The sequence below is a fragment of the Hemicordylus capensis genome, chromosome 1 (genome assembly GCF_027244095.1).
Source record: "Hemicordylus capensis ecotype Gifberg chromosome 1, rHemCap1.1.pri, whole genome shotgun sequence".
NCBI classification, from domain to species: domain Eukaryota; kingdom Metazoa; phylum Chordata; class Lepidosauria; order Squamata; family Cordylidae; genus Hemicordylus; species Hemicordylus capensis.
Genome location: NC_069657.1, coordinates 403,972,596 through 403,997,348, shown reverse-complemented (window position 1 = coordinate 403,997,348; position 24,753 = coordinate 403,972,596). Strand labels below are relative to the sequence as shown.

The following is a 24,753-nucleotide window of genomic DNA, read 5'->3' as shown; positions in this document are numbered from 1 at the left end:
TAGGTACAGGAGGAAAGGCAGAATTACCACTGACGAAAACAGGGACATGGAGATGTGGGAACAGATAAAACAGATCTGCCTTTCTTGGGATTACGGGGAATCTAAGGGACATTTCTTATTTTTTTTCCAACAGGGAGATCAATTTTAGCATTAGAAAAAGCATGTACTTGGTAGCATTTTTATAGTACTGTATGCAAGTATATGTTCCCCTAGAGATACACAGAATGTGAAGACAATGTACCTGTAACAGAAAACCATTCTTCCACACTGAAGCATGAAAGAATCCAATCTTTGCTTTTACACACAAATATTTCAAGCCTAAGAGAAAGACAGTATCTGCTATATGGAGTTTGGTTCAGTATTATCTTCTTTGAACTCAACTGACTAAAGAAAAAAAAAAGTGAGGCAAAGTGGCTGCATTTTCCTACATCCCCTAGCAAGTTTGGCCTTTCCATGAAGAGCTATATACTGAATTGGATGGTACATTTTAATATAGTTGCAGGGGTAATTCAAGGACAGTTTGAGCAAGAATGAACTATTTACCCAATAAAGTATTCTCATCTCTTAGTCAAAATATAGTGTCCATCTTGTGTCTGCAGCACTTACATTTAATTTGAAAGAAGGAAGGGGAATAAAGAACATTCCATTAATGTTAGCTGGCGGGTACAGGTCAGTCAAATATAATTACCTGAACTAGAATTTGGTCAGAGCCCTGGGGCTAACATCTATTTACAGAAGAAACTGGATCAGATTTTTAAACATACACACTGACCAACATAAAAGCTACATCTAATATATTTTAGATCAGAATTCCCTCTGATGCTTCATCTGCTCACATACCTCATATCCTTATTTAAGCTTTCAACAGCCTTTTTAAATGAAAAAATTGAATTTCTGTCCTTGTTTCTTCTGTACACTGCAAAATATAGCAGAGGAAGCTAGCCCATAATGCAACAAGAAGAGTGAAGGTGATTTATACACAAAGAATTGCATATAGCAAAAAGATAAAAGGAAATTCTACAAAACCAGTGTGTCTGCTTTAGTTTACGTCTTTCAGTGGTCCCAGTTGGAAAGGTAGGTATCAAAATGGTCACAGTGTAAACAATCATAGCAGAGGTAATTATTTTACCTCTGCTAGATGTATCCACCATAGCAGCTGGCATGACGGAACCAGGGATTGACAATATCTGGCTGCTAAGTAAGTGAGCAGTACTCACCAATGAAGTTCTTATCCACAAGTGGAATCTCAATGTTTGTATAAATGGGAACAAATATAGTTGAAGTCCAAGGGCTGAAATACTATTTATTTCTTCAACCAGATGGCTTAAGCAATGTGGTAGAGCCTTTGAATTCCTCTTTTTGACTATTCCATTCCATACCATACAATATAAGTGAAGTGCAATTTGGGAATGGTTTAATTCAGGGAACAGGAGCAGGAGAAGCAATATAGAGAAGTGGAAGCAATAATATGGGTGAGGAATAGAATGCAACTCCCCTTGATCCAAACTTGACGTGTGCTTAGTCAGGCATCACATAAACATACATGTTCATACACACACGTACACACTCTGAAAATCCAGTGTGACCCGCAGAGGAGAGTGCAAAATTCCCAATACTATTGGATTCCTGGGCTGACATTTCCTTGTAGGAAGATGCAACTGCAGGGAATGACCATTTCCTTAGAACATAGGTATGTTTCAGCTCCACACAGGATGCCAGCTTGTCCCCATGGGGAAAAACCAGCTTAACCCATAAGTACTTATAGTCACTGTTGACAGGGAGGACAACTCCTTCCTCCGCAAGGCAAGCCTGACCAAGCTGCTCCTGAATCTTTTGTGTGTGTGGAGATTGTGCACACTTAAGTTCCAGGAAGTTAGTGAAGGATCCTACAAGTATCACTGTTTGAACTAGTCTCTATGTGAGGAAAGGTTAGTCGCAGGAATCAACCAGGTGCCTACACTCATGCTGCTCCTCAGAGGTCACACCAGCAGTAATTTGTGCAGTTCACTGTACCGCCCAGAGACGTATGTTTTGAACGGTATATAAATATCTTAAATAAACAAATAGGGGGAGGGAAATGATCAGGCTGACTGCAACGCAGGATTCTGTGCAAAAAAGAAGAAAAGCTAAAATGTAGCCACAGCCACAAATCTTTTGCTACTCTATAACACAGAATCTTTCTTTGTACCTTGACTGAACAAGACACCAGAAAGTATATTTAAAGAACCACCACATATTCTATCTCATCCTCTCCTTAGGGTCTTGGGAGTTTGCTGCTATCAGATGAGGCCTAGTCTTAATGGCCTGCATTTTATCTTACTTTAAGTTCTCAAGGCCTTTCCCGTAGTTCCCAGTTCTTTGCTTTGTTTCGGCAGTACCAGTTTCTATAGCAACTCCCCCTAACAGTGATTATACTGGCACCAATATATGTTTCACTACAGACTACTAATTATGTCAATGTGAGCCATTTAAAAATCTACACTGAAACCAAAAAGGACACACAGCACCCGTTATGAAAGTTTGTGTTTTTTATCTTATAATAGAACGCAGTGTCCTTTGGTGGTGAAATAGGACTGTATTGCTTTTGGTGTACTACAACTGTGGGAAGGCACATCTTTTAGAAACTGTAGATGAGCACTGAGAGGGCTATTAAGGAACAAGATGTATTTTAGGCTCTCTGCCTACAAATACAGCTATGGCAGACAGCTATACTTAGACAATGTAAATGATAACAAGGAAGTAATTTCAAATTTACAACAGAAGTACATTCTATCAGGATAGTCGAGAATGACATTTCTAGTACACATTTGTTCCAGGACAACAAATCATTCTGTTTTAGTGTCCTGTTGTTTCAGTGTTTAAATATAAAACTGATTGTAATGGCTGAAATGGTTTCATAATGTTTGCAATCTGACTGTGCATCACCTCGAGTGTCTGGTGAAAATGTTACTCTAAAAATTTAAATTAAAATAAAATGAAAATTAACCAACAAAGGAGAGTTACGGAAACATTCTGCAGTACCTGGTGCAAGATGCTTAAAGCACCTGTTAGGCATCTGCAGAAAATGCTATCCAGAGATCTCTCAGTTGTGCAGAGATTGAAGGAGGAGAGCAAACTCCTCAATCAATGATTCCAAGGTTTAAATTGCAAGGAGAACATGGTGTTTGGCACTAGGATGGAGAAGGATGAGAATGAAACCAGCAATGATAATAGAAAAGAGTGCTACTGTGGAAGTCATGGAGTCATTTAGTGTGTATTGCTGCTTCATCAACTGAATCTGTCTTCTCTCTCTCTCTCTCTCATAATAGAGACAGAGGCTTAGAGGGCTTCTTTCGGAAATTAAGAAAAATAAGCACACAACCCACTATGCTATCATGCTATAAAGCTCTTTATGTTTTCACACACACACACACACACACACACACACACACACACACACACACACACACACACACTCTCTCTCTCTCTCTCTCTCTCTCTCTCTCTCTCTCTCTCAATCCCAAGCCGTTCTATTGCGAGGCAAACCTTTCACAACGTATGTTTTTTCTTCAGCATTTAATCAGCCAAAATTTCCCAAGAACCTAACAGTTAAAAGACATTTAATTATAAGCTTAGCTTAAGACACTGGATTGAAACTCAGGGATTCTAGATTTAATTCCCAAGTTCTTCAACGACTACTGCAGAGAATCTTGAGCAAGCCTCCTAATGTCCTTTCCACAGACACTGCTAATCAAACATGAGGGAAGGCAATACCGCACCTGGATGCAACCTTACTCTTTGTCCAAATAATGGACCTACCAAGCGTGGTATATTAGTTTCCTTTTTCTGAGGAAGCCTAAAATAATGAATTCATAAACATGCGTAAGGCATTCCTAATATAGTGATAGCAGTCTAGAAAGCTTCTGAACAAATTGGTACCTAAGTGCCAATTTTACATTTTTTATATCCCTTGAGTTGTGTGGCATGGAAAAAGCTACTGTGAAAATAATTGTCTTTCAATCCATTTGTTAAAGTGCTTTGCATTTCAGAATAGATGAAACAATGGTAATATGTGAAATGTATGTGTCCATCATAATACTAATTATATAAATTTTACCGTTTGTGCCAATTTCCATAAGAGACCCCCATTTTAAAAACAACAACTTTGCTTCTAATATACCATCAAGCTAAAACATTCCAACAAAAATACCATAATAAAAAGGCATCCTTATTTATTACATGCTGCAGCAGTTTTCTTTTATTCAGATTTCAAACAGCTGGCTAGCAACCACCTGATAAGAAACAATTCTCTACAAGAGGAACACTGTTTCTTGAGGAGTGTACATTTTATAGGATAATATTGTACATATAAGTGTCTGGTAAATTGTTGAAAATGGTAAGGTCAGCACAGCTCAACTGAGGACCAAGAGTCAACAGCCCAAACCTTTTGTCTCTGGGCAGTTAACAATAGCATAAAGCAAGTAAAAGACATATACAAAAACTTAAAAACAATTTAACAATTTAAAAAACCCAGAGATTAAAACCTAAAAAATTTAGGAAGCTGAGAAAGCTTGGGTGAAAAGATGGGTTTTCAGGTTTTTATAAAAAATTGCCAGAGATGGGGAGCATTGTATGTCAGCAGGGAACGCATTCCACAATCTTGGGGCAGCGACCAAGAAGGCCCGTCTCTGTGTAGCCACCAAACAAGTTGGCGGTAACTGGAGACGGACCTCCTCAGATGACCTCAATGGGCAGTGGGGCTCGTAGTGAAAAAGACACTCTCTTAAATACCCAGGGCCTAAGCTGTCTAGGGCTTTGTAAGTAATAACTAGCACTTTGTATTTTGTCCAGAAACCTATTGGCAGGGAACCATATGAGGGAACCATAGCCTACCCTCAGTCTTCTGGGCAGGACAGAATAGAAGTCATTCAGTCATTAAAATATCTACCACTAAATGCAAAAGAAACTGAGCAAAACCAAATGTTCAAGTTCTTTTAAACTGTTGGCTCTAGGCCACTTGAAGCAATCTTTTAGATAATCAAAAGGTGAAAGAGCCATTTTTCTCTTTTGTAACCACATACAGCCTTGAAAATACCTATGCACTCACAAAATTCAAACACAAGAATGATTGTCTCCATATCTCCTTTCTGATCTGACAGATTTAAGCAACATTTTTATAATTTAATGATCATGTCCTTAGCTAGTCAAAATTACATGATCCACCCATACTGTATTTTAAAAGAGAACATTAGATTCTAGTTTGTTTACTATATTCCTTTTTGTTCACTTTGTTCCTATTTTTGATTCAAATAAGAAACGTATATACAGTTGTGCATTTCATCAACAAAAAACAAACTCACTGATATGCTATTATTTTAAACCTCATTTTAAAAAGTGAAATTTTGTCTAGAAATACAAATTTACATTTGTTTGCATAACACCTAGACTATGGTGTTGCCTAAAAACATAGCAGTGACGCCAGATCATGCCTTGATATATTTTGTAGGTTTATACCTTTGCAATTTTTCTGCGTTTGTCTTTCCTGCAGACAATATAATACACTGTGTTTTATTCTGAAAGTATTGGCAACGCCATGTATGCTGCTAAATATTTTATGTTAAAGTAAACGTTAGAAATGAAAGCCAATATCACATTATTTTAGAAATGAAGTGCAGGCTTGAATGCTTTCTTTGCAATCTCCTTTATTTCTTGAAATGGTTTGCCCTGGGGTATTCAACAAAGCCTAGAGATGCAACAACTTGCATGTTTAAGTTACTGTCTGAGGTCTAAGGCCACAGGATTAATTGATAGTGACAAGCTATTCAACTGAAATAAATTTATCTCAAGAGCTTTAAATTAATTAAAGTGAGAGCTCAAAATATTATTTTATCGTTAAAAATGCCAGTTATTGAAGACTGAATTTTGACTCCCGTGAAGCACAGTCATCTAAATTTTAATGAGCAAATATTTCAGAATCTCTCTGACTTCAAACATTTGAATCTTAAGTAAGTTTAAATACAATATGTGAGTATTTTTAAAAAGCAAAACACACACACAGTTTAGTTTGATGAAAACAAATGAGCAGATCCAATCCCTCACTCAAACGCGCCATGCAGACTACCCTCTTTCACATAGGATGCCATTTTCTGCAGAACAAAAATGCTATGCCTGTCAGAGCTATGCTGAGAATGGGAAAGTGACTTGTCATATGCAGTACAGAAGAATATGGTGGAAACAAGAAAAACATGTTGCTTACCTGTAACTGATGATCTGGTAGAGATCCGTCGATGTCCATAAGAATGGGTTCTGCACCTGCGCAGGAGCCACACGGTAGCTATGCCTGAGCTTGTCGAAGCACCTAGGTCATGCCCCCACGCTGGAGCGTGCTATTTAAGGCGTGCCTTTGGTGCGAAGTCCCTCAGTTCTTGGACGACTGCCGTGGAGGACGACCATCCAGGTAAAAGGTGAGTTCATCCATGGTAAGTAGGTGGATAGTCCGAAGGGCAATACATTGTATTGGTACACTTGCTGGCTGATGGTAAGACGTAGATATTTCTGATGGCATGGACGTATACCGATATGAAAATAAGCGTCCTTGAGGTCCAGTATTGCAAGCCATTGTTCTCCTTGGAGGAGAGGCAGGATGTGCTGCAACGCCATCATACGGATTTTCCTGGCGCTGATGAACTTGTTTAGGTGACAGAGATCCATGATGGGCCGGATGCCCCCATCCCATTTGGGGATTTGAAAATAACGGGAGTAGAATCCATCCTGCCTGTCTGCCCACGACACCGGGGCTATCGCCCCCTTCTCCAGAAGTTCCTTCACCTCTTCCCATAGAAGATCTGAAGGAGGGGGGGAATCTCATTCTCGTGAAGCGAGGTGTGGTCTTGAATTCAAGTGTGTAGCCCGTTGCTACAATTTTCAGGACCCATTTGTCTGATGTTAGGTGGTGCCGTGCGGGGGCATGGCTGGCCAGCTTGATGGAAGGCTGGGACGGAATGATGGGATGATCCGTCGAAGTAGATTTTAAGACCCCCGCTGGTGGGAAAGGGGAGAAGAGAGGTGTCAATGGGTGAACCTGAATCTCAAAGATGCTTCTGGGTATCCTGTGCCTTTGAACGCTGGGAGTGGGATGTTTTTGACTTCTGATGGAATGCCCGCTTTTGGTAAGTAGAATAGGGTTTTCTGAAGTCTCGGCGATCATGACCTCTGAAAGAAGGTCGATATTTCCCATAGTTCGGCTGGTATCTGGATGCTTGTGAAGAAGTTGAAGATGTGGTAGTGAAGGTCTTGGCTGTAAATTTTGACTTCTTTAGTTGCTCCATGGTAGCATCCATTGTTTCACTAAAGAGGCCTGAACCATCAAAAGGGAAACCTTCAGTTTTGTCTTTCATGTCCATCTGGAGGCCCGTAGACCTCAACCAGGCGTGTCTGCGCAGAGTAATGACGGCTGTCATGGCCTGAGACTCACTTTCTGCCAAGTGTTTGGTGATGCTGAGTTGGCGACGAGTCAGGTCCCCAGAGCTTTCCAAGGTCTGGCGGAACTTGGCTTGGAAATCATGTATGGACATTACATCCAGGTCTTTTTCAAGAAGGCCATGGGTGTACTTAGCCGTGCAGACCATGTAGTTAGCCACCTTTATGGAGAGGCAAGAAGTAGAGTAGACTTTCCTTCCAATTAGGTCTAACTTCCTACCCTCCTTGTCAGGGGGTACCGTGTGACGCTTGCCCGTCTTTGAGGATGAGGCACAATCAATAACCAAAGAGTTAAGTGCCGGGTGCTTTAATAGGTATTCATTGTCCTTGTCTTGTACCCAGTAAAGGCTTTCAAGTTTTTCTGAAGTGGGCGTAGAAATGTGGAGCACCTCCCAGGCGCATTTAGCAGCTGTGGTAATTACTGGTAACATGGGCAACGCCACAGGAGCAGTAGATTGGGACTGGAGCATAAAGTTATATACTGGATCATCGATTGTTGCTAGATGGGAGCGAATATCCAGTCCCAGGGTATCTGCCATGACACAAATGTGCTTATGATATGCTTTAAGCTCATCGTTTGGGGAAATATACGTGGGAGGAGCTACATCAACAGGTGGGTCCACAATGTTGCTGTCCTCATCTGAGTTTGACTCAAAGTCAGAAGACCCATAATGTTCAGAAGGGGAGCATGGTGGAGGTCTGTCTCCATCTGTAGTTACATTAGTTTGAGTACCTGCTGTATTCATAGCAGGTACAGAGGGTAGTGGAAGGGTGTCCGTCTAAGTGGCAGTTGAGCGGGTAGATACCCCAGATGTTTGGGAGGAATGCTGCACCATTCCTAAAGTGTAGGTTTGAGTAGCCGCAGTGCTGTACAAGGGCCTTGCAGGCTGCAAGTCTTTTGTTGGAGGCAAAGGCCAGAGCCTATTGTCCTGATAAGCATATGGTTCTCCCGGCGACGTGGCACCCATGGTAGCGTGAGCGTAGCCACAGGTATGCCAAGACAGTGGAGACTGGAGTTGGGCAGCTGACATGGGTAGGGTCTACTGTGATGTAGGGGCAGGCATCACCTGTTGGGTCGTCTTGGGATCTGAAGGCAAGAAACCTTTGAAGGTGGACGTGGAACGTTTGCTTGATGACAAATCCAGTAAGGAAAGGAGTGAGCGAGTGGCTGCTGGCAATGCCTCTTCGAACATCAATGACCTCAAAGACAGGGGCTGTATATCAAGGAGTCACCTGAGTGGTGAGGACTGGGGTATGCAGTACAGAAGTTAGAAGTCCAGTAGCTGGTGTTGAAGGGGAAGCCGAAGCAAGCGGTGTCAGTGCTGGAGAGAGAGAGATTGCTATCGGCATCGAGATTGGTGTCGGTGCCAACGGTCCGGATTCGGTGATGACCAGTGTCGATGCCGAGGGTGCAAGTGCAGCCAAAGCGGTAGATACCGGTGTTGTAGTCGGGTCCAAAATAGAAGGAACCGTCTGCAAAGATGGTGGGGGCATCTGCATCAAAGGTTGCTCTTTTGATGGCCACGGGGTATGCTCCAAAGTCAAGCCCGGAGACTTACGACGTTTGCGAGGTGGAGACGTAGTAAGGTCATCATCGTGACTCTTGGAAGGAGACCGAATCTTCTCTCTAGAACCCGAGCGATGGGTCGACTTTGTGGAGGAAAAAGATGAAGAACCTCCCGATGTCGGTCGAGCTCGATGGCTTCGGCGTCGAAGCCAATGGCTTCGATTTGGGTGTCGACAAGGGAGATCTTCTTGATGTCGAAGGTTTTTTCGATGTCGATGAGTCAGTTCTAGGAGACCTCGAAGCCTCACCTCTCGAGGTCGAAGAAGATGATCTCCGGAGGTGGCGGCTCGACGTCGGATGAGGTGCCAATGTTGATCTCAGCGGTATTTTTGAAGATGAAATCGATATCGAGGGGCGAGGTGTGCCCGGAGTCGAAGGGCTTAGGACCTAATCATAAACAGCAGCCCGAAGGCGAAGCACCTGTTTTTTTCTCGTTTGTTTCAAGAAAGATAGGCAAATCTTGCAAGAGGAGACGTTGTGCTCCTCACCGAAGCATAATAAACAGAGGTCATGAAGGTCTTTTGAGGGGAGTTTTGCCCTACAGCCTTCACACCATTTGAACAATTTTCTCTCCTCAGCCATGACCAGCTCAATAGTCAAGTCTGTTCCAGATCAAAGTCCAGAGTATCAAGCCAGTCTGAAGTCTAATTCTGGGAAGTCAGTCAAAATGCATGAACTTTAAGAAGAAGAGAGGAACTTTCTGACAGCAGAGGCGGCAGACCGAGCGGTCTAAACACAAAGGCGGTCGGAAAAGAACTGAGGGACTTTGCGCCAAGGGCACGCCTTAAATAGCACGCTCCAGCGTGGGGGCGTGGCCTAGGCACTTCGACAAGCTCAGGCATAGCTACCGTGTGGTTCCTGCACAGGCGCAGAACTCATTCTTATGGGCATCAACGGATCTCGCTCCAGATCTTGACTTAGGCTGCAACCCCAATAGAGTGACAGAGTTGCATTTAATTCAACTTTGAATTATCAACCACTATCTTTATTATCGTACTTGACCAGATTTGAGCATCATCATCATCATCATCATCATCATCATCATCATCATCATCACCATCATCTATCAAATTTGTACACTGCCCCAAACTTTTATCTCTGGGTGGTTAACAATAGCATAAAACAAGTTAAAAATTTATACAAAAAACTTAAAATAATTTAACAATTTAAAAATAAACCAGAGATTAAAACCTAAAAAAAATTAGTAAGTTGAGAAAGCTTGGGTGAAGGGATGGATTTTCAGGTGTTTTTGAAAATTGCCAGAGATGGGGAGGATCGTATCTCAGCAGGGAGCGCATTCCACAATCTCGGAGAAGTGACTGAGAAGGCCCGTCTCTGTGTAGCCACTAAACGAGTTGGTGGTAACTGGAGACGGACCTCCTCAGATGACCTCAATGGGCAGTGGGGCTCATAGTGAAGAAGACACACTCTTAAAGACCCAGGGCCTAAGCCGTCTAGGGTTTTAAAAGTTATAACTAGCACTTTGTATTTTGTCTGGAAACCTATTGGCAACCAGTGTAACTTCATCAGTAAAGGAGTAACGTGGTCTCTCCGAGATGACCCGGAGACCAACCTGGCTGCCACATTCTGAACCAACTGAAGTTTCCGGACTATGTACAAAGGAAGCCCCACATAGAGTGCATTACAGAAGTCTGGAGTTTACCAACAGATGTACCACTGTTTTGAGATCATTGATCTCAGGAATGGGCACAGCTGGCGTATCAGCTGGAGCTGATAGAAAGCACCCCTGGCCACCACCTCAACCTGAGAAACCAGGGAGAGGTGTGAATCTAGAAGTACTCCCAGACTGCGAACCTGTTCCTTTTGGGGAAGTGTGACCCCATCTAGAACAGGTAGCTCGACATTGTCTCTAGAGTTCTGACCCTGCACAATAAGTACCTCTGTCTTATCTGGATTCAGCTTCAGTTTATTCTCCTTCATCCAGTCCATTACTGCTTCCAGGCAGGCATTTAGGGAGGATATGCCAGCTCCTGAAGAAGTTGACATGGAGAAGTAGATCTAAGTGTCATCAGTGTACTGGTAACACCCAGCTCCAAATCCCCTAATAATCTCTCCCAGCGGTTTCATGTAGATGTTAAAAACTGCCCAGAGTCATTTTGGAAGGGCGGTATAAAAATCAAATAAATAAATCGCACTGGAGAAAGTACAGAGCCTTGAGGGACACCATACTTAAGCTCAGATTTCGAAGAGCAATAATCTCCAATCGACACAATCTGGAATCTACCCGAAAAGCAGGAGCAGAACCACTGTAAAACAGGGACTCCTATCCCCAACACCCTCAGACATTCCAGGAGGATACTATGGTCGATAGTATCGAAAGCCACCGAGAGATCCAAAAGGACCAACAGAGTCACACTTCCTCTGTCAATTCCCAATTGGAGATCATCCATCAGGCCGACCAAGGGAATTTCCACCCCACAGCCCGCCCGAAAACCAGTTTGAAATGGAAATAGATAATCAGTTTCCTCCAAGACTGCCTGGAGCTGAGAGGTCACCACCCTCTCAATTATCTTGTCCAGCCATGGGAGGTTGGAAACAGGCCTATAATTGCTCAACTCTGAGGGATCTAATGCAGGCTTCTTTAGAAGAGGTCTAATGATTGTTCCTTAAGACAAGGAGGCATCCTGCCCTCCCTCAGAGAAGCATTTATGATTTCCACCAGGAAATCTCCCTGCTAGCTAGAACAAGCCATGTTGGACAAGAGTCAAGAGAACAAGTGGTAGGCCTCACCACTCCAATACAAAGTTGACATTCAATGAAGCTGGTACAGTCTGTCAGATAGCACAGTTGCATTTAGGTAGAGGAAGTTTAACCAATCAGGGACATCCTTCCCTAACAGTTTAAATCACAAGATTTAAACAGGGGCCTTCGCCATTGCTTGATGAAACATGTATGCAATGGCACAAAATCTAGTGACATAAGTAGTAACAAATACAGTCTTATTTGCAAGAAGATAGGTTACATAAAAATCCATTGGAGTGCATTACAGTAATCCAGTCTGGAGGTTACCGGCATATGTACCACTGTTCTGAGGTCGTTTATCTCAAGAACCGGACGCAGCTGGTGTATCAGCCAAAGCTGATAGAAGGCACCTCTGGCCACTGCCTCAACCCGGGACAGCAGGGAGAGGATCGGATCTAGAAGCACCCCCAGACTGTGCACCTGTTCCTTTGGGGGAAGTGTGACCCCCCCTTCAGAACAGGAAGATCATTATTACTATTAATTATTATTTCTTGTTTACACAGTCAGAGAGGTGTTATTGACTGGTTTGTTTTATCCAGACATCGAGTCCTTCTCAAGGACCTGGGATGGCTGGATTTTATTATCAATGTTGTTGCTGTTATTATAGATATCATTGCAGAATATAGGCTGTTCCCAGTAAAGATGCTTTTTTAAACTGGCTGATGGTGATTTCTCTGGCCCCTATGGTGTTGAGGTGCTCTTCAAGGTCTTTTGGAACTGCACTCAGGGCGCCAACTACCACTGGGATTATTTGGGTCTTTTTCTGCCACAGCCTTTCAATTTCAATTTGTAGATCTTTGTATTTTGTGATTTTTTCTATTTCTTTTTCTTCTATTCTGCTATCCCCTGGTATTGCTATGTCGATTATTTTGACTTGTTTTTCTTTCTTCTCAACTACAGTTATATCTGGTGTATTGTGTGGCAGATATTTGTCTGTTTGTAGTCGGAAGTCCCATAATATTTCTCAGTTTTATGGTCCCACCAATTTTGGCTACAGGTAGCTTGTATTTTTTGCAGATGTCCCAGTGTATCATCCCTGCTACCTTGTCATGCCTTTGTTTGTAGTCAGTCTGTGCGATCTTTTTACAACAGCTGATTAGGTGGTCCACGGTTTCATCTGCTTCTTTACAAAGGCGGCACTTGCTGTTTGTTGTTGATTTTTCGACTTTTGCTCTTATTGCATTTGTTCTTAGTGCCTGTTCTTGTGCAGCCAGTATTAAACCCTCTGTTTCTTTCTTCAAGTTGACAAGCAGGAAGGGCAAAGAGACCCCTTTCAAAGTATTGATTCTCTTTATATTGAGGGAATAGGAGATAAATTGGCCCTATTTAACCCCATGAAAGCATCCCTCCAGTGGCTGTTGCTGATGTATACCTTTGCATATTTATTTAGACTGTGAGCCCCCTGGAGACAAGGATCCACCACATAATAATTTTTTTCTATGTAAACCGCTTTGAGACTCTTGCTGAAACATAGTATAAAAGTATCATATAATACAGTATAGTACACCAGAGATTGGGGAATTGCAGCAGGAACAGACAAGCTGTTTGCACACAATACTTTCGCTTCCTCTCACTGGTACTGACGACCTACTAAATTACTCAGTACACACTTGGTTTCCTTAGCTAGGGGTCTTTTTCTTCTGTTGCCAAAACAGCTCTATTTCAGGGTGACACCAAAAGCACCCCTCAATCTGATATCACAGCAACACTGCTTCATGGGTTCATGAGCAGTTTACAATGAGATTTTCACCCTGACCAAACTAAAAAGGCAGGATTACATTCACAGTTGGTTGCTTGGCATGAGCAAAGCACAGGGCAGGGCACCCTGAGGTCACAGTAGTTAAGACTGTAGGAGACCACCCGTAGCCTCTCTCTTGTTATCTCCAGAGAGAGCAACAAGCCAACAAGTAGAATTAAATCAAAAGGAACACCTCAAGGGCAGAGCATTCTCCATTTTCACAAGAGATAGCATGACCAGCACTCTCTGCAGCAACTCAGACAAGGGCAGCATTTCCCAACCCATCATCAATAGATCAATTAGCTGTTAATGACCAGAGTGGAGGCAGCCCATCTAAATTCAAAATATATCTCTTTGCACCTGGAGTGTCATCTCCATCTCAAAGATAAGCCTTAAGTCTAGCTATTCTTGTCTAGACTTTCTCATTGTGTCTCGCTGAGTACATTTCCACAAGCTACTCTTACCTTTTGTTAGGCAAAGTCACACCCAAGACTGACCAGTTCATGTAACTATGACCTTCATTGTTCTACCTGAGTTTCTGCCCCTCCAAGGACAGAGCATGGCTTGGGAATTGCCTCCAAAATACGTTTTGAAGTATAAGTACTCCTGGCCAAGCCACATGGCCTAGGAATCAGAATTTATACAGACCTTTACCCTGCTGGTTCTCAAGGGTGCGAGTGGTAGCCATTTGCGCCTCACCCTTACTTTTTCCTGCCTTTTCTCATGAGGCGACCCTGCCAGCGCACCAACCTGCAAGTGCACCAAACACACCAACTGACAAAGGATAGGTAAACTAACCTCCTTCCTCTTTGAGTCTCCTCACCTCCTTCCTCTCTCTCTACCCCTGCCTCGAAGTGCTTTCTATGGCAAGCCTTAAGCCAGGCTCCGGTCTCAGCACCTTAACCAAGTTGATCAACTTATAATTTGGACACTAAGATAAATTACCTTCAGAGGAATTCTGGTTGAGACTATTAGTTAAGATTTTATTGTTTAGCCTAACTATCTTTTGCATTCCTGTACTCCGTTTTCATCCCAAATAAAACTTTAAACTGTATATCTGTTTCCTCTTGTCACACCTCCGTTCACAGCCGGTGATTCCTGCTCCCAGGACAGGGGTTTTGGAGGCAGTCAGGCCTCAGCGAATGTCTGGAATTGGGGCTATATCCGCTGCCACAGGCTTGTTAGGATCACAAGGCCCCCATTTTGCAAGGTGCTGCCCCCAAGCTCCAACAGGAGTCATAGGGCTCTGTTGCCTCTGAGCCCTCCTCACTGTCTGGCCCCTCACCACGGGTCACCTGTTTCTTATAAAGCCACTGACAACTGGGGCAGTTCTTGTGAGATCTCGGCTGAGATTTCAGCCTCAAGTCCTGTGAGATTCCCCCTGCAAGACACTTGCTCCTGCAAGACACTTGTGAAGTCTTGTGGGGCCTTGCCGAGTGCAGCAGCAGTCTCCTCAGTTCCCCATATGGGCCAGCATGGAAGGGAGCTCTGCAACTGCCATTTGCGGCGGGGATGCCTGAGACTCCCTATCACCATGGCCAGCGGTTCGATCCTCCCGACCCTCCGCCTCGTGTCCCAAGGATCCCATACACCTCTACATTTCCAAAATGCAAATCTTGTTCAAATCGATACTGTAGTGGAACTGCTCACTCCAGCCAAGCTAATTCCCATGCTAAGCTGAAAGTATAGTTGGAGTGTCCTAGGCCAAGCACTCTGGAGCAGTTCTACTAACAGATATGGTGGAGAATGTACACAGGCAGATATCCCAATATTCTTAATTGAAATTGGGGAAAGCTCCCCAAATTGGCATAGTTATGTCCCAGATCTGTAAACAGATCTAGTGGAGGATGCTGTGGACAATACGGCAGGATCCTTAACTGGAAATTGGGGGAAGACCCAAAATTTGGCAACACAAGTTTTGGTTCTGGAAATCTCATCTCTCTTCCCCCCACCATCCCGCCTTTGCATGCAAGCTTGGTTAACTCAGTTGACCTCCCCAGCTCCTGCGTTGCTTCTAAATTAGATGTGTATTGCTTGATGTGTGTTCTCACCACCTTCGTTACAGAAGCGCTGCACCTGACACACACTGTGTCACAAAAGCCTCTTAGCCCCACATAATTTGGGAGTTAGCACTCTCCCATTTGGCATTTTAGTATTTCCTTCTGGAGAGTCCTCTTGCCTGTTGCACGACAATCCCTGCCACTGGCTAGAGAAGGTGCGAGCGTGCTGCCCTAATTAGCTCCCTATCCATTAACCAATTCTTGAGACTTGAGTACATGGCAGAACCAAGCAGTTCCAGGACTCACGTCTGTGAGCAGCTTTGTGGAACTCTCTCATGGCCCTCCTCAGTTGGCTCAAGTTGGTTCTAATCTCCATGCCATTGAAGTACATAGCCACGTTGGGAACCTTTTTGAGTATGATCTCTAGCTTTGGAACTGGGTCTTTGATGGAGCCCAAAGACTGTTCTTGCCCCGCTCCCTCTCCTCCACTAGAATCTTGTTTTGATGTCCAGGTTTGGTTACTCCAGACACTTGTGTTTGTCTGGTCTGATTTTGGTTTTGCTGGTTTGCTTTTTGCATTGGTAGTTGCTGTAACTAGGCTATGTTTAGAAATCTAGATGGTCAGAAAGTTGTTTGAGGTCTCGTGAACTGAAAGGAGAAGGTCGTTGGTTGAATCTTGCTTGTTGTGTGAGAATTTGGAAAGAGAAAACTTTGAGCCAAAAGCTAGACAAGGTGACTGCTCTCAGTAAGGAGGACAGCACTGAGGTTGGAAAGTTGTGTGTGTGCATGTGAGAGAGACCGAAACTTTTAGAGATTTGTTGGCAACTGAGAACACCACTTTAGAAGAGCAACTTAAAGAATTTAAAGAGTGAAGCATAGGTTTTAGGAGCACAGAATCAAGATATTCAGGAGCACAATAATTGGCTGGAGCAGGAAGTCACAGAGAGTAAGTTTGTGGCCAACTTCTTAAAGAAGAAAGCCTGCACCATGCATGATTCGGCGAATCATCATGAGTGCCACCAGAAAAGAGCAGCCCTTACCCAGAAGCTGGAAGCACTGCAGTGGAACTGCTCCCTCCAGCCAAGCAAATTCCCATGCTAAGCCAAAGAATAGTTTGAATGTCCTATTCAAGAACTCTGGAGCAGTTCTATTAACACTTCCTTTAATATAGAGCACAGTAGAGTTATGATGCAAATACCAACTTAACACAATGATATTTTACAACTCTTACCAGATATAAAACTGAAGAAGCAGAGATCTGAACAGTTCACCTGCATACTAATAGCTAAAATATATTTTTTTACTTTTCAGCTATACATTTGGGTGATACTACTCTACAGGATTCCTCTTGGAAAGGCACACCATGTTGCTGGGCATCTGCTAGCTAGTACACTCTCTGAAGAGTCACAGACATGACCACTAAGACAACGGATAAGCACCATAGGAGACTTCCAGGGCAGCATGACTTGATAGCCTCCTGCTAACAGATAGATGCGTCAGGGTGTCCCTGTCTATTTTTAAGTTTAACTGTGACCTTCAAAGCAACTTTCTTGTGTACAACAATTTTAAAACCAATGAAATATTGCTAGTCTGCATACATAACTTATCTCCCTTGTCAGACTGCAGGTGGAACTTTGCAAGTGTGAGGGCCACATCAAAAATACATAGACATGGAATAAAAATAACCACAACCTTTCAATTGTTCCTGTAATTTCCCCCCCTTTTGAATGTTTTTATCTTCAAGAGGCTAGACATTTGTGCCCAAGGCAAACAGCTACTCACTGTGAACAAGGAAGCAAAAATCTTTCCACATCAGCAACAGGGTAAGTTTCGTGAAACCCTCAGCATCATATTCTACCACACCACTATAAAAACAGGAATTAAAAAATAAATATATATATGTAACCATAAGCAATTACTACTGAAGCAGCACAACAGATTGATATGAGCAGCAGAATCTATACCTTTTTATGAATGCATACAAGGGATCGCTATAATGAATAATGATGCATTCCTCTCTCCCTGTTGGCTCTCAGTCAGGTGTGTCATATGTACTACTACAAATATCTATATGTGAGCAGCGTCATGCTCAGCAATGTGCCTGGCTAATGGGAACCTCAGAACCTCTCACATGCAATCTATGATTCTACTCCTCCCCAGAACTGTGGTACATGGTTATTTCTGTTGCAATATGCTCTCCAAAGATTCCCTCCTGCACCTTTTAGTCCTCTGCTAACTGAGCAAAGAGACACCTTTCAAACTGGTGCTTCTCTTTTTATATAGCAGGGGGAGAGTAACTGACCCTGTTCAATTGCACCACAGCATCTCTCCCGAGGCTGTTACTGATTTCTATCTTGTGGGGTGGTTGTTTTTTTTTTTAAGATTGCAAGTCCTTTGGGGACAGGGGTCAATCTTATTTATTATTTTTAAATAATATTATTGTTCTATGTAAACCACTTTGAGAACATTTTTGATTATGACAATGATGTTGCACGGTGAGTTGCATCTTTAAGAGGGAATGAATAATCTTGGCCTGATGGCGTATCTACAATTGGGAACTGTCAGAATGAGTGTGACTCTGTTGCTCCTTTTGGATCTCATGGCGGCTTTCGATATTATCAACTACAGTATCCTTCTGGAGAGTTTGAGGGGGTTGGGGGTGGGAAGCACTGCTTGGAAGTGGTTTTGCTCCTAACTCTCAGGCAGATTCCAGATGGTGTCCCTTGGAGAGTGTTGTTCTTCAAAATCGGAACTTTTACATGGTGTCCCCCAGGGCTCCATATTGTCTCCAATGCTCTTTAACATCTACATGAAACCGCTGGGAGAGATCATCAGGAGATTTGGTGCAGGGTGTTATCAGTATGCTGATGACACCCAAATCTATTTCTCCATGTCAGCATCATCAGGAGAAGGCATAACCTCCCTAAATGCCTGCCTGGAGGCTGCGATGGGCTGGATGAGGGGTAAACTGAGACTGAATCCAGATAAGACAGAGGCACTTAATTTGCACAGTTGGAACTCAGGAAATGATTTAGATCAGCCAGATCTGGATGGGGTCACACTTCCCCAGAAGGAACAGGTACGCAGTCTGGGGGTGCTTCTGGATCCAAACCTCTCCCTGGTGTCTCAGGCTGAGGCGGTGACCAAAGGTGCTTTCTATTAGCTTTGGCTGATACGCCAGTTGCGTCCGTTTCTTGAGATAAATGGCCTCAGAATAGTGGTACATATGCGGGTAACCTCCCGACTTGACTACTGCAATGTGCTCTTTGCGGGGCTGCCTATATGGGGCTACGTATGGACAAGTTGTACGTAGTATGGAAACTGCAGTTGGTACAGAATGCGGCAGCCAGGTTGGTCTCTGGGTCATATAGAAGAGATCATATTACTCCTATACTAAAAGAGCTACACTGGCTACCAATAAGTTTCCCGGCAAAATAGAAGGTTTTGGTTATAACCTATAAAGCCCTAAACAGCTTAGGCCCAGGGTAGTTAAGAGAACATCTTCTTCACCATGAGCCTTTCCCACCTGAGGCACACACAGAACTGAGAGAGGTCCAGGATAACTTGTACCTCCTTTGAAATGCAACTATCTTCGCCTCCCTTGGCACATTTTAAACTCTGGAAGTCATTGCCTTAAAGCCCTGAGCAACCATGACGATTTTAGATGATGATACTACCATATACATAAGAGGCTGGACCTGGAGAGAGACTCAGCTAACATGTGTGCAATTAACAGCTAGTCCAAGTTCAGGCCTAACTCAATAATTAATCCCACATTGCCAACATTTGACAGAACAAATACTGTCATAATGCAAGAGCCAGCTAGTTCCCTGTGGGTCTGGTGGCATTCCTAACCCTACTATTTTTGAAACGTTTAATATACAGATTTATTTACAACCCACAATGCATGCTTTCACATTTAAAGGTTATAAAATCTGTATGTGATTGTCACAGGACACCTCACTCTTAATACACTTATTTTTTCTGCATATCAAAACGCAGCTCTAACTTGCTAGGTTTTAACATTTAGTTTCCAAGTTAGACCGTATGGGATCAGTCAAAACAGGAACTCGTTTTCTGGCATGTAAGCAGGTGTATTAGGCATAAAATCAGTAAACAACAACCTGTGCACATTGGAACAAAAGATACTGTACCTGTTTGCCACATCTAAATCATCTGTAGCTACTAAGTAGTACCATTGGAGAAGGTACAATTCATGAACATATTGCCACTGTATAACCGATTGCCAGGATTTTTTAAAAAATAAATTTTTAAATAAAGATTGACATATTTAGACTACAGGTACTGAATGAAACATCTAGTGTCTTCCAAGTGAAAATGCTGGCATCAGTAAAATTTCCATTGAAATGCTTTTGTTGATCCCATGTGCTACAGTCATTTTTAAAATGACACGATACAAAGGAGGAAACTGTGAAAAGATGCTGCTGGCCAGGACTGAAATCCTAAACATGCATACTTTGATCCATTGAAATGATTAGTACACACTAAAGTAAACCTGGCTAGGATTAGGAGCACAATTGGGACATTATATATTAAAAAAAACTCCATTAAAAAGAGTGATGGACAAAGACTTACGTCCCAAAGTGACTAAGGAACGCTGCAATATACTCTCTTCTCTTATGGTAACCTTGAATGACATACTGTACCTGAAAACAAAGTAAGGAACAAATCAATGATGATATGAGCAGGCTTACCCACACTATAAAGTATTCCGTTTTTGGAATTTTACTAGGAAATTCTCCTTACTCCCTGTCAGTGACAGTTTACCCATTTTATAGCTGTACTGCCTGCTGCTCAGTCACTCGCTCACCCCCTCCCTGCCGTTCACTCACTCACCCCCTACCCACTCCTCTTCCCTATCTGCATATGGAATCCCCACTGCCCAATCACTACGGTGCTTCTGTTCTGTTACCTCTGACTGGTAAAGCACTGTGTGGGCAGGGCTTGCTACGTACAACCTTAGTGTATTATATATATAGTGGTGCATATTCTGTACAATGTTAGACCTGCATAACAGGAGTTGTATCAGTAGGAGAGTTTGCATCACAGCTCCAACCAGGATGTTGTCAAGAAGGGAAAGAGCAGTGGAGGGGGAGAGGGGACCCCTCAAGGACGTATTCTTGAAGTTGTAAAGCCTCTTGGAGGGAGGAGAGAGCAGCAAAAATAGCTTCTCCCATCCTGTAAGGCAACATGTTGGGTAGAGCTGCGATGCGGAGTCTTCAACTGATGATAACGACAATGAATATTTATATGCCGTGCGGCCCTGTTTGCGAGCTAAATTGGCCAGTGCCGTGTTCAGAACACGGCTGGAGCAGCACGGAGAGCCACTCCGGCCATGCTGCGAAAGTGGTGCTGGCCGATTTTTAGAAGGCGATCTTTTAAAAAGTGTTTTTAAAGTGTTCAAGGAATCTGGAGTGCTGTCCAGGGGCCACGCCTCATGCCCCAGCCCTGCCCCCTGCATCTGATGTCAAATGCGGGGGTGTACTTTGGCTAGCAAACAGGGCAGTGTAGCCCTGTTTGTGAGAAATATCGGCCAGCGCCATATCCGCTGCGCGGCCGGAGTGGCTCTCCCTGCCGCTCCAGCCGCACTGCGAATGCGGCACTGGCCGATTTTTCTTGCAAACTGGGGCCACGTGGCCCCATTTACAAGCTGAATTACTTCCCCTGCATCTGACGTCAGATGCAAGGGACGTGGCTAATCTTCGCTCCCTGAATCTGATGCAGTGGGGGGGACTGGGGAACGCAGCAGCGGGCTGAACCCGGGCCGCTGCTGGCCTCCCTCTGCGCCTTCCTGAGCCTGATCCAACATGGCTCTTCTTCTGTTTTTAGATGCTCGCATTATTGTGTTTGGGGGAGCACGGCAAATACTTCTGAACCTTGGAGAAGTCACATGAGACCAGGCTTAACTCTGGCTCCATTTTATGCCTTAATCACCAAATAATCTTGAAGGTGCCACAAGCTGCTGTGGTGTTTACTGCACCAGACTAACACAGCTACCCCTCTAGAATTTGAAAACTTTTAAGTTAGATATCCAAGAGAAGCTTGGAAAAGGATCTTGCTTTTCCAAGCCACTTTGTTGTGTACCAAAATTGTTAACCGCCCAGAGATGAAAGTTTGGGGCAAATCTGATAAATAAATAATAAATAAATATTATACCGATAATACAGTCATGAGAGTCCTTTTATGCATATACATAAGTGCTTCAGGTAGAAAATGTAGATTGCAGTACCATCACAATATCATCTGTTTTGTGATACTGTGGTCCCATTACAGTCTTCTATTATCTATTGATATATATTTCTTAATGATTTATATTCTATTAATAATTCATACTAATAGAATAATAGCATTAACAGTGCTATCTTAGCAATGTTGCAGAGATGTTATGCCAGGACAAGCGTTCTAGACTACAGTGCTACTCACACCATCTATATATCTATATATTTAATTATCTTAGCCAGCATGCGTGCCCAGGATTTGGCAGCGGAACTCTCGTAACACGCTGCGAGAGTTCCAGCGAGAGGCCCAGCCAAGGTGAGGAGGGAGGAGGAGAGGGGGAAGAAAGCGGCGGCAATGATGGGCGTATTGAGGGGGGAGAAAAGCGGTGGCGGGAGGATAGACGGGGAAGAGAAAAGCGGCAGCAGGTGAGTGGGTGGATGTGGGATGAGAAAAGCGGCAGCAGGCGAGCAGGCGGATGGGGGAGAGAAAAGCGGCAGCAGGCGAGCGGGCAGATGGGGGGAGAGAAAAGCGGCGGCAGGCGAGCGGGCAGATGGGAGGAGAGAAAAGCGGTGGCAGGCGAGCGGGCAGATGGGGGAGAGAAAAGCGGTGGTGGGCAAATGGGTGGAGAGAAAGTGGTGGCGGTGGGGGGGAAGAAAAGCGGTGGAGGCGGGTGGATGGGGGAGAGAAAAGCAGTAGAAGCAGATGGATGGGGGGAGAGAAAAGCAGTGGAGGCGGGCGGATGGGGGGGGAGAGAAAACCGCCACCGGCGGGTTGGCGAACAGGGGAAAAAGCCATGAAGGGGGGTGAGGGAGAAAGCAGAGGCTGGTGGGGGGGAGGGGAAAGAAAGCGGCGGCGGGTGGATGGGAGAAAGTGGCGACTGGCGAGTTGGCTTGGCAGGGGTGGGGAAGCCGGAGGGGAAGACTAGAGGCACAGATGGTCTGCGCCTGGTTCAGCTAGTTTCACATTATTGTGTCAGAATAGCAACTTTCTACACTTTGATACTGATTGAAAGAAAACAAAAGTATACATGATGTTTGTATTGGCTGTGTTAATGTTGGATTACCTTGGCTGGCAAACAGTGGTGCTAAATTACTTGAAATAACCACAATACAATCAGTGCTAAGAGCTATGTTACACCCTCTCAATATAAAATAATTCTATTTATAAAAATTGGATCTCTTTCAGTTTATGAACAAATTCTTATTTTGGAGGCTTTATGTGGGATCTAAAATGCTACTCTGAGAATAAAAAAAAAGTTAAACTAGCTGAAGGTTTTTTGGGGTTTTTTTTTAAAAGGTTAAGAACAGCCTTGCATACTTGAAAGTTGAAAAAGGAAAAACTTCAGAGCGCCACAATAAAAGCAGCTCTTAAGATAGATTCTAGCTTAATTATAGAAATGCATTTGAACTCACATTTCACAGAAGTAATAATTTATGGACTTCCTTTAAATAAGAACAAAAATTTGAATACAATAAAGGGCAAACTTGGAATATTTGATAACTGTGGGGCTAAAAGCTCTGACCTCAGTTACTGTTTTAAAAACCATAAATCTAGGAATAAAAGCCCATGTCTGTTCTTTTCAGCCACTCCTTCTGGCAACATTCCTTCCTCTTTCTGGCAGCATCCTCCACTCCTTCTGGCAGCATCCAAAAGCTGCTCCTAAATGTTGGGGGACCTAACAGAGTGAAGAACACAAAATACCAACCCAGCATGCCTCCTTGGCAAATAACACCTCTTTGGATCTTGGCCTAAATGTAAGTTTACCTTTTCTGAGAATTTCAAGAGGTACTGGATCCTTGTGCAAGAACATTCCTTTTGCAATTAGTTGAAGCACTGCAACACTGTAACCATTTTCTTAAAGTCCATTGGGGCAGCAGCATACCTCCCTGCCGCCCCATTGCCCCCTTTACCGGAAGTAACCGGATATATCATAAACGCCGGGCATGGGCGTGCGCACATCGCACATGCCCGCCGTGTGCTTGCCCGCCTGTAACGTGCATACCTGTGCCTGGCGCACGCAGGCAAGTAGGATACTTCCGGTTATTTCCAGTAAAGGGGCAACAGGGCATCAGGAAGGTACACCGCCGCCCAATGGAGTGTCGACAGAGAAAGAAAAATGGAGAAAGAAAATGGAGTGTTGGCGGGGGGAAAGTGAAGGGAGGGATAACTGCACCCCCCACCTTCAAACTGGCGGAACCACCTGCTGTTTGAACCAGTTCAAAGGCCTAAAAGGGGCCTCTGAACTGGTTTCATGCACATCCCTAGCAAAGGTCAGACATTTGCATTTAAAGAAAACAAGGTTCACTCCTTCTCTGCTCACAGAGAAAACAAAGCCCAAAGGAACACACTTTCCCCTTCCAAATGTAAAGCACTCAAAATATGCATTGATAACCACCATGTACAACCCTAGATAAAATGATTGCTTTAAACAACAGATTTAAATATTTTGATTAGGTACTGGAATGTATTGTGAGAGTTGATATGTTACAGTGTTTATTAAAACTAGGAGAAAATCCATTCAAGGTAAAATTGCAAGAATTGATGTTGGAAGATCAGCAAAGCTACAGTATCTGGGGCTTTTTAGTTTAGAAAAGAGGTGACTACAGGGAGACATGATAGTAAAAAATTATGCATGGAGAGAGTGGACAGAGAAATTTCTCTCCCTCTCTCACAACATTAGAACCAGGGGTCATCCATGAAACTGAAGGCTGGGAGATTTAGGACCAACAAAAGGAAGTACTTTTTCACAAAGTACACAATTAATCTATGGAATTTTCTGCCACGGGATGTGGTGATGGCCACTAGCTTGGATGGCTTTAAAAGTGGCTTAGACAAATTCACGGAGGACAGTTCTATCAATGGCTACTAGTCTGGTGACTACAGGCCAGCCTCAGAGGCAAGATGGCCTCTAAATACCAGTTGTAGGGGAGCAACAGCAAGAGAGAGGGCATGCCATCACCTCTTCGTTATGGGCTTCTCAGAGGCAT

The 24,753-nt window shown here is 43.6% G+C and overlaps 1 protein-coding gene across 8 annotated transcripts in view; it reads right to left on the bottom strand.

Annotated features, from left to right (window-relative positions):
- The window catches only part of BABAM2 (BRISC and BRCA1 A complex member 2), a 224,658-nt gene that overhangs the window by 51,341 nt on the left and 148,564 nt on the right, over positions 1 to 24,753 (bottom strand). For all 8 annotated transcript variants that reach the window (XR_008318845.1, XM_053305982.1, XM_053305967.1 and 5 more), the window contains exons 9-10: positions 20,123 to 20,193; positions 17,309 to 17,391 (exon numbers count right to left, since the gene is read on the bottom strand). Coding sequence is in view for 7 of the 8 variants with exons in the window: in XM_053305982.1 (XP_053161957.1) it covers positions 17,309 to 17,391; positions 20,123 to 20,193 (154 nt within the window). In the remaining variant the exon portion in view is untranslated. The remainder of the gene's footprint in view (positions 1 to 17,308; positions 17,392 to 20,122; positions 20,194 to 24,753) is intronic.